Source organism: Podarcis vaucheri (assembly GCF_965113315.1).
Source record: "Podarcis vaucheri genome assembly, chromosome: 2".
NCBI lineage: Eukaryota > Metazoa > Chordata > Lepidosauria > Squamata > Lacertidae > Podarcis > Podarcis vaucheri.
The window spans coordinates 8346874-8355398 of NC_138760.1; the positions used below are offsets into that span (position 1 = coordinate 8346874).

Here is an 8525-nt window from a genome sequence, read left to right on the forward strand (position 1 = left end):
TGTGGGATCCGGTGGTGACACTTTGGGCCTTCGCATCTCTGAGGCAAAGAGAGAGGCAGCCCCCCATTATCTCAGGAGGAATTTGCCCAAATAGAAGGTAATTGTTTCAGACTCTATTTGGGTTTTGGGGAGAGAGGGGAGGGGGACAGCAAGAAGAGGTGGTTCTTTGTTGTAGGGGAGCTGAAAGGGTTCCTAGGATGAGCAGCCCTGGTTGCTATTGAGCATAACTCTGTCCTTGCAGTCTGCATGTTATCCTCATAGTTACTCTGCATGTGAGGTCTGCCGTCCCTCTGCTCCCCTCTACTGGCTCCCTTCTGAAATGAACAGATTAAGAAAAACACTTTCTCCATAAATTTGCAGCATTTGTGCAATTCTAAGCACGGGTTCATGTTTCGTTGTTTTGTTTTCCATTATTCTGCTCCTCCTATTCCTGTGGGGAGCATCAGGGAGAACTATTCAGGATCCACTGGAAATCTTGGCTCTGTTTCCACCCCATCCACCTTCTAAAACTTGTAGTATTGCCTGTGCTCTTTTACGCTGTCTTGGCATCCGTTAGAACTACAAACTTGCGTTCTAATTTTTATATTTGCTGAAATGAAAGCTGAGATTCTCAGGGTGCTGACCTCCTCATCCAGTACCAAATTCTATGTTTTCACTGTGAAGAATTGGTTTTGCATGTTGTCCTTCTGTTCTAACACAGCCCTTCAGATTGTGTGCATTCTGTCCCTTCCTTAATATTTTCCCCCATATGTGCATCCTTTTCTTCTTCTGCTGGCAGCTTTTTATGTGATAAATGTGCAGTTTTGGTGGGGTGTGGGGGGAGGTCTCAGATATTTCCCCCTCAGTGATGTGCTTCCAGTGGAAGGATATTTAATTCCCAAGCACTAAAGCTGCAGCATTTGATCACTTGTCTTGGCCAGCAGACCAGTTTTTTTCTGTTAGCGTCTAGAAATTGGCTTGGGGAGGGGGCTGCATGCAGACCTGGCTGTCCTATTGCTTACCAGCGGCAGCCTGCATGAATTTTGCACGCTCCTCCCGACAGGAACTTGGCTTCTGTTTACTCCCAGCCTCCCCCCCCCCAAAACAACAACAACAACAACCCCTTGGCTAGGCTTGCATCATCCGCTGCCTGCTGCAGTGCTCTCCCACTGGGCCCAGTTTCACTGTCCCTCAACTTCCCCCACCCAGGTGGACCGAATGTCCTTCCCGTGCGGCTGTTCCAGAGATGGCTGTGGGAACATGGCGGGGCGCATTGAATTCAATCCCATCCGGGTGCGGACTCATTACCTCCACACCATTATGAAACTGGAGCTGGAGAACAAGCGGCAGGTGAGCCGCCCCCAGACTCTGGAGGAGGAGGCCGCCGCCCCTCCCAGCTCCAGCGGCGATTGGCTGGGGGCCCAGACCCCCGAGACGCAGGACTTCCAGGAGTTCATGGCGGAGAACGAAACGGCGGTCATGCACCTGCAGACGGCCGAAGAGCTGGAGCGGCTGAAGGCCGAGGAAGACTCCAGCAGCGGCTCCAGCGTGGAGAGCCTGGGGGTGTGCATTTTGGAAGAGCCCCTGGCGGTCCCCGACGGGTTGTGCCCGAGCCTGTCCACGCCCATCCTCATCCAAGCCCAGCTGCCCCTGGGCTCCTCCGTTCTGTGCTTTACGGACAGCTCTGAGCAAGCCAGCTCTGCCGAGGGCGGCCAGGCCTACTTGAACAATGGGCCGGTTGTGTACTATCAGGTCGACCAAAGGTCGGTGCTGGGCGTGAAGGGCGAGAGCAGCACCGAGGAGCCCGACATTCCCCCTCGCTACCCAGACGAGAAGGAGCTGAGCGTCTACTCCGTCCCAGTGACCTCGCTGGTGCCTTGTGCCAGAGCCGCCGTCTCCGGCAGGGCGGAAGGGGGCAAAGCGGCCCTGTCCCCGGAGCCCCTCGCTTCTGAAAGCTGCCCGCCTGAGGTTCCTCCTCCGCCAAGCCTGTCATTCCACACAAACGTGCCGCAGGACAGTTTGCGGCCCCAGAGTTTGGGGCAGTCTCCGGAGAGGGCCTGTGAGCTGCCCTCGTCGGAGGAGTGCTCCCTGGGACCTGCTCTGGCCGTGTGACCCATCCCGACCCACTGTAGCTCTTAATCTTGGATGTCTATTTATTGGCAGAGAATTTATCTAACGGCCACAGGCCCCCGGAGGATTATTTAACGTGGGGCGTTGGGAGGGGGGGAGCGTTGAAAGAGGGACTGCGTTGTACAGGCTCACTATGAAACGAACTACACCCAGGGGGTCAGGGGTTTCTTCTGCGGATTGGTCGGCCTCTCAACACAGAAGCGCCTGGACTACGGACAGGAAACGGTCCAATTGGAGCTGCTGCGGGGCAGGCTCCTTATCCCCCATCCTGCAAGGACCAAACATGAATGTGTGTCATGGAAGCAATAGAGTGAAGCTGCCTTTTCTCCCAGAGGGCTCAGTGGAGTTTTTTTGGGGGAAGGGGGTAGAAGAGGACGTTGCTACTGCTATGGAATATCACAAATCCATACATGCTGTGGAATCTCTCTCTCTGGCCCCCAGTGCAGCTGCCTCCACCTGTACCATTTTGTCATCTTTCAGTGCTCTGTCTTCTTGGAACTGTGACCTCCTTTAATCTGCTTGAACTGCTCTGGCCAGTTGCACAGCTTTAGGCTCTTACAAACTCTTATTTATGTGACATTTTTGCCGCCCTTCCTTCCCTAGGAGAACTTTTCTTCTTTTCTTCCCCATTTTAAATTCCATATAGATTAACGCTGACCGTGACTGGTTACACCTGCAGTTTGGCATGCAACTGTCCATACAGAACCATTGCCCTTTGGGATCCTCCTTGCCCAGTGGCTTCATCCCAAGCAGGCTTACTCGCCGTCTCGCTGGCTCTGAATCGGGTCCAGTGAGATCGATCAAGTTCCGTTGTTTCTTTCTTAACTAACAAACAAAATGTGCTGAATGTTTACTGGGACTTCCTATGACACTCCAATGTCCATTCTGAGCTGGCGTTTTCTGCCTCTATGATGTTAATCCCTTCTGTGATCTGATTCTTGAACACTCAATGCACTTGGAGCAGGGGGGGGCGGTTTGATCTTCTCAGTGGAGGTAAAGACCTGACCTTTTGGGTGGTCAGGGAGGTCCAGCAGAGTAACTATCCTTCTGCCCAGTTGTTCCACTAATTTTTTTCTCCTTCCCGTCAGCTGTTTCAAGACGTTCCATTCTAATTGCACGCTAGCTTGGAGGTGGATCTGAGAGCTTTATATACTCCCTTGCTACTTGCTAGCACCCTAGCCTTCAGATGAATCTGAATATGCAATGCAACTATAGCCGGCCGGGTTGTGGGCACAAGGGGCTAGGGTGCAATAAGGTGGCAGTGTAGAAGACTTCCAAGCTGTATGCATCTCCTGAGATCTGCATCGCAAGGAAGGGGTGCAATTAGCTGTTCTTATTAGTCCTAGAATGAAAAGGATGAGGTGGGGTGTCCCTAGAGCTGCCACGTTCCCCCTTGTCCTACTGAAGGTTCTCTCACTGCAAGATAACAAAAGCACTTTCTGCATCCGCCCTCCCTGGCATTCTTCTCCCCTAGTTTTTTTTGTAGTAACAGATTATTGCCTTCCTCTGCAGTTCACTGTTCTGGACCATCTTGGCTATCACCACGGCTTCCGTGTGGTGTGCCTTTAAATCAGGAGCGGCTTACTTAAGGGCATTCCAGATGTTGCTGGACTCCAAGTCCCATCATCCCTGACCATTTTCTAAGCTCACTGTAAATGATAGGAATGGTAGTCCCAGCAGCCTCTGAGACCCAAGGTTGAAGAACACTGCTCTAAATACGCCAGTTTAGCTCGAAACCAGCACTGAACCTTCCCCACTTTATAATCTCTTTCCTTCCCCAGACTGTTCATGACCTCCGTTACTTGCATAAGCCCTTTGGGGTATTTAATTTCCTGCCATTCATTGCAGCCTTCCCCATTCCATTGCACTCTGGGTGTTTTTGGACTACAACCAGTGCTATTTTTCTAGAAAAAGTGCCGGAACTCACCATGAATGCTTCCCTTGTTACAACAACAATGGCGCCCACCTGGGAGGTGCTGGAACTGAGTTCCACCAGGTTCCAGCTGGGGGGAAAGCCCTGACTACAACTCCCATCATCCCTAACCATTGGCCAAGCTGGCAAGGACAGATGGGAGTTGTAGCCCTGTCTGGAGGGCACCAAGTCGCCTGGAGGATTCCCTAGGCAGTACAAGGCTGCTGTACTTAAATTTATTTAGAAGGGAGGGTGGAATCTAAGCAGCCCATGCGAGAAGCATTCTTCCTTCATCACTTAATTCTATCTGGGAGCTAACACGTGCGTAACCTTAAGATGTATGAAATGCGTGTCGTCTTTTCAGAAGGCAGCTTCTTCCTAAACAGGACTACCTGAAACTGACCGCTGAGCATCTGGCCGGTGTTTTGGATACTGGTGGGGGGAAGAGGGGCTGGTTGACAAGAACCCCAAGCCCGTCATCCCTCTTAAACCATAAAGGTGATAGAGAAAGAACAAAACCATTTTACCAGCAGCTGCACCTAACCCACTTCTTTGCCTCCACCTTTATCACAATGATAAATGGTGGCTAATAGAGATGTAAAAATTGCAGAAACTTTGAAGCCTTGGTGGTGGAAACTGGTTCTTTTTTCCCCCCCCCCGGGGGGGGGGGAGAAATGGAAGTTTTGGGGGCAATTGAAATAAGAACGTAAGAGCAGCTTTCTGGATCATGCCAATGTCCCGTCTAGTCTAGCATCCTGTTCTCACAGCGGCCAACCAGATAATATGCAATTCTTACCAAACCTACATTTATTTTACTGCTTTTAATAACCCAAAACACATAATTTATAACTTGGCTTATAAAATTTTACTCTGGAATTTCCAGAGCAATTCTATGCATGTTTACCCAGAACTAATACCTTTTCTGTTTAGTGTTCCAGAGATAAGCGCACGCGGAATTGCTGTAGGCTGCCGTCCCCTCTATGCACTTACCTGGGAGTGAGTCAGTTACGCCAAACCAATGAGACTTGATTCTGAGCTGTCAGGCTGCAAAGGATCATGCTATGGTATAACAGGGAGTCTCTGTCACTGTCACTTAAGGGGAGAGGGGGAAAGGTTGACCACAAGGGAAGGACCCAGTCAAAAGGATAGGTGTAGAATATCCACTTCTACTGTGTTCATAGTACACATTTTAAGTGAGCAAAAACTTGCCTTAAAGCATTTAAGTCATTCCAAAAAAGAAAATGCTTCAAATTTCCATTTTTTCCATCAGAAAGTAGATTCTAGGGCAACCCCCACCCTGTTTTTTCTGGAAAGTTCCCAGTTTTTTCCCCCCTGGAACTCCACATCTCTAGTAACTAAGCACCTTTGCCAACCCATATGGAAAAGCCCATCCTTCTGAAATGGCACTAGCTCCCAGAGATATATGGTGAACAGAAGCAATGCAGTCCTGGAAATGACAGCAACAGGGAGAGAGGTTTTTCTTTCCTTTCTTCCGGAACAGCTCCTGACCTCACAGTAATATTGCAGCCCATGGAACTTCACACTGCTGGGTTGATGAGACTTCCGACCAGATGGGTGAGTATTTAAGTATATAAAAAGGCTTCGGTACTTTATAACTCCTCCCCGATCTTCCTTTTAACTTCCAAGCTTTCCATCTGCTGCTTAGCATCAATACCGCACACCTGAGCTTCCTGCGCTTCGTCTCACAAATAAGTACTTAATTGCTGCCTCGCCACCTCCTGCTGCAGTGAAAGGTTTGGAAACGGCGCCAGTGCGTGCAGGAGCCAGGCTTCTTTGTGCAATGACTTTTGAAACGGGGCAGGGAAGGGAGAAGAGGACCTAGAAGCATCGGAACGAGAAAAGCCTTAAAATGTCTATCACAGTCCCATTTGCTGCCTTGCGAAGCAAAGGGTGCCGTGCACACAAACGGGTGTCACTGGGCCTCGTTGCTAGGAGTTCTGCTGCTAATATTGGGGGTTTTCTCCCATGCTTCTCTACAACCAGGGCTTGAAAAGGGGCACTGGTGACATTGCTAGGTATCCCCGCCCCCATACTAGACGTTTACAAAATAAAAGGTGCTATTAAAAAGCTGGCTTTAGTCTCAAAGGCAGTCATTTCCAGATGCAACCCTCTCTGTAAGCGTATGTGTCTGTTGTGCTTGGAGATTCACAGAGCAGAAGAGTTCTAGCAGAGGAGCAAGGGATGCGCTTCCTCTACAAAGTTGCGCCGTCTGTCGTCCTAGGCCAAAGGTGCAAAGGAAGTAGGGTTGAAATGCCCCCATTATATAAACCTCCCCAAGTTCATCATAACACCACTGTAGCCTTTATGGTGCGTGTCCAGTCCCCACCATTCCCTGCCTTGTGGCGCGACTAGCAGTGTACACTCGCAGGGTGCACCATTTGTATCTCTGGCTTTCTGCTGATGCGTGCAAGGCAAAAAGGACTCCCCCACCCCACCGGAACACTTAAGCACTTCCAGCTGGCCACTCCAGCACTGGCCTAGGAGCCATGGGCAACGGTGGTGCAGTTGTGGCCTAAAGGAAACGGTTAAAATGCCTGACCACCAGCCCCTTATATTTGTAGCCTTTAAAACTCCACACTGCACGTTCCTTTCTTTGGGGGTTGGCTGTGATCAACTCTAAAGGAAGAGGTGCAAATGGGACACACCTAGGCCGCTGGCAAATTCTCACAATTTAAGAACTTTTTTCTTTTGAGTGCTTTTAAGCTGCTGCAGCCCATGAATGACCGGTGGCCTGCTCTGCAAATGGAAACCACTTCGCACTTAAATATCTGCTTTTTGAAACTGAAAAAGGAATTATGATGACTGACATTCCAAGAAGCAGAGGGTGTTGAAATAGGTCGATAGAAACCCGTCTGGATAAAACTGGCATCGTGGGGACATACCCAGGCACCATCTGAATTGCTGCGCCACTGTTGTCCTGGCCCCTATGCTCTAATTGTGTCCATGAGCCAGCAAAGCTGATCTGACCTTTTGCGCCTGTGACCTTGGAAAAACAAAGGAGCGTGTCGCCTTGATGGAAGGACAAAGTAAAATGGCTTTTGGGTGGGGTGACCTGGTTGCAAGTGGAAAAAATATAAATCCTCAACTCCAAATCATGTTAGGAAATGGATCCGATTTTCCTTCACTTGGCTTTTTTTTTAAAGACTTTTTAAAACGCTGGTACAGCATACCCATAACGATGAGCTAGTGTTGTCGCAAAGTGATCAAACACACTCCTCCTTTCTCCTCTCCCTGCCCCCTCCTCTTTTTTGGTGCTAGTGAACTGTTTACATGGGAATGGCCCTTTTACTACCTGTTTGGGAGACTCTTTAACTAGGCCCCAGTTTGAGACATTTGGTACAAGCCCTGCCCCCTTCATCAGTCGTGACTCCGATAACTTTATAACTCGCTCTCCGCTCTCCTGCCTCACATGGTATACAGGTGGCATTTTCAATGTGAATCCAAAGCTTGTCAGGTCCTCTACATTTTGTTTTGCCTTTTATTTTATTTTCATTGTGATAATGCTGTATTTAAAGAGGATATTTAAGTGTAAAAATAAAGAAATGCTTGAACTTGCAAAGCAGCTTCTGTCCTCAATGCAAAAGTTGGCAATAGTGGTTTAGGTTATTGCTGCTCACTTAATAGTGCACTGGACATGCAACCTTTCATAATCCTGACTAGAGCCAAGATCATGCCACCAGCGCACGTGCGCCCGCTGCTCTTCCATGGTGCATATTGTCTGCAAAACCACTAATCTAGAGTTTATAAACTATGGGTTGTATTCAGTGCAGTGCTGATGCTTGTTCATGCCACATGAGCTGACACGAGCTCCCCTTTCCTCGCCTTGCACGTCATTCTGGAAGGGGAAGAAGTCCTGTTGCGCTGACTTACACTAGTGCGATTACTGAGTTTAATTGGCCCTATAATTTCAGTCTTGGAGCAGAATCTGCCTTGTAACGATGCACACACAATATATGGTTGGTTCAGAAACAGCATCAAGACCACACTGGATAGCAGTACCTGTTCATGCAACTTGAACTGGGCTTACCCTTGTTTTTGCATCATCTGTTTACTTCATTCATAGTGAAATATCAGTGGGGCCTTTCAGAGAGGCTGTGGCTTACTCGCCTGTAGAGTACAGCTTGGAATATAGTTAATAGAAGCACAAGCTGTCTGCCGCAGCTGATGCCTGGCGAGCAGAGCCAGTCGTTTCATTTCTCGGCAGGGGAATTAAACTCGTTACAAAGAACAACTAGGGTACAGTGTGTGTTGGCCATGGCCCTTGCCTGTATGCTGCATAAACTGACGATCCTGCATAAACTGCAGGACTGATTGAGGAAATGACAAGGTGAATAGCTTTGATCAGGGGTCACCAACCTACGGCCCGGGGGCCGGATAAGGCCCGAGGGACTCGTTTATCTGGCCCATGGCAACTGCCGCCGCCTGCTCTTACCGGCGCGGCACGGGGACCCACTTCGGGGTTGGAGGAGCACAAGAAATTGCG

General features: G+C 49.5%; 1 protein-coding gene across 1 annotated transcript in view; it reads left to right on the forward strand.

Annotated features, from left to right (window-relative positions):
• CSRNP2 (cysteine and serine rich nuclear protein 2) overlaps positions 1–7601 on the forward strand; it is a 41855-nt gene extending 34254 nt beyond the window's left edge. Inside the window, exon 5 of the mRNA XM_082205818.1 lies at positions 1189–7601. Within this exon, the coding sequence (XP_082061944.1) occupies positions 1189–2091 (903 nt within the window). The 3' untranslated portion in view covers positions 2092–7601. The remainder of the gene's footprint in view (positions 1–1188) is intronic.
• The last annotated feature ends 924 nt before the right edge of the window (positions 7602–8525 follow it).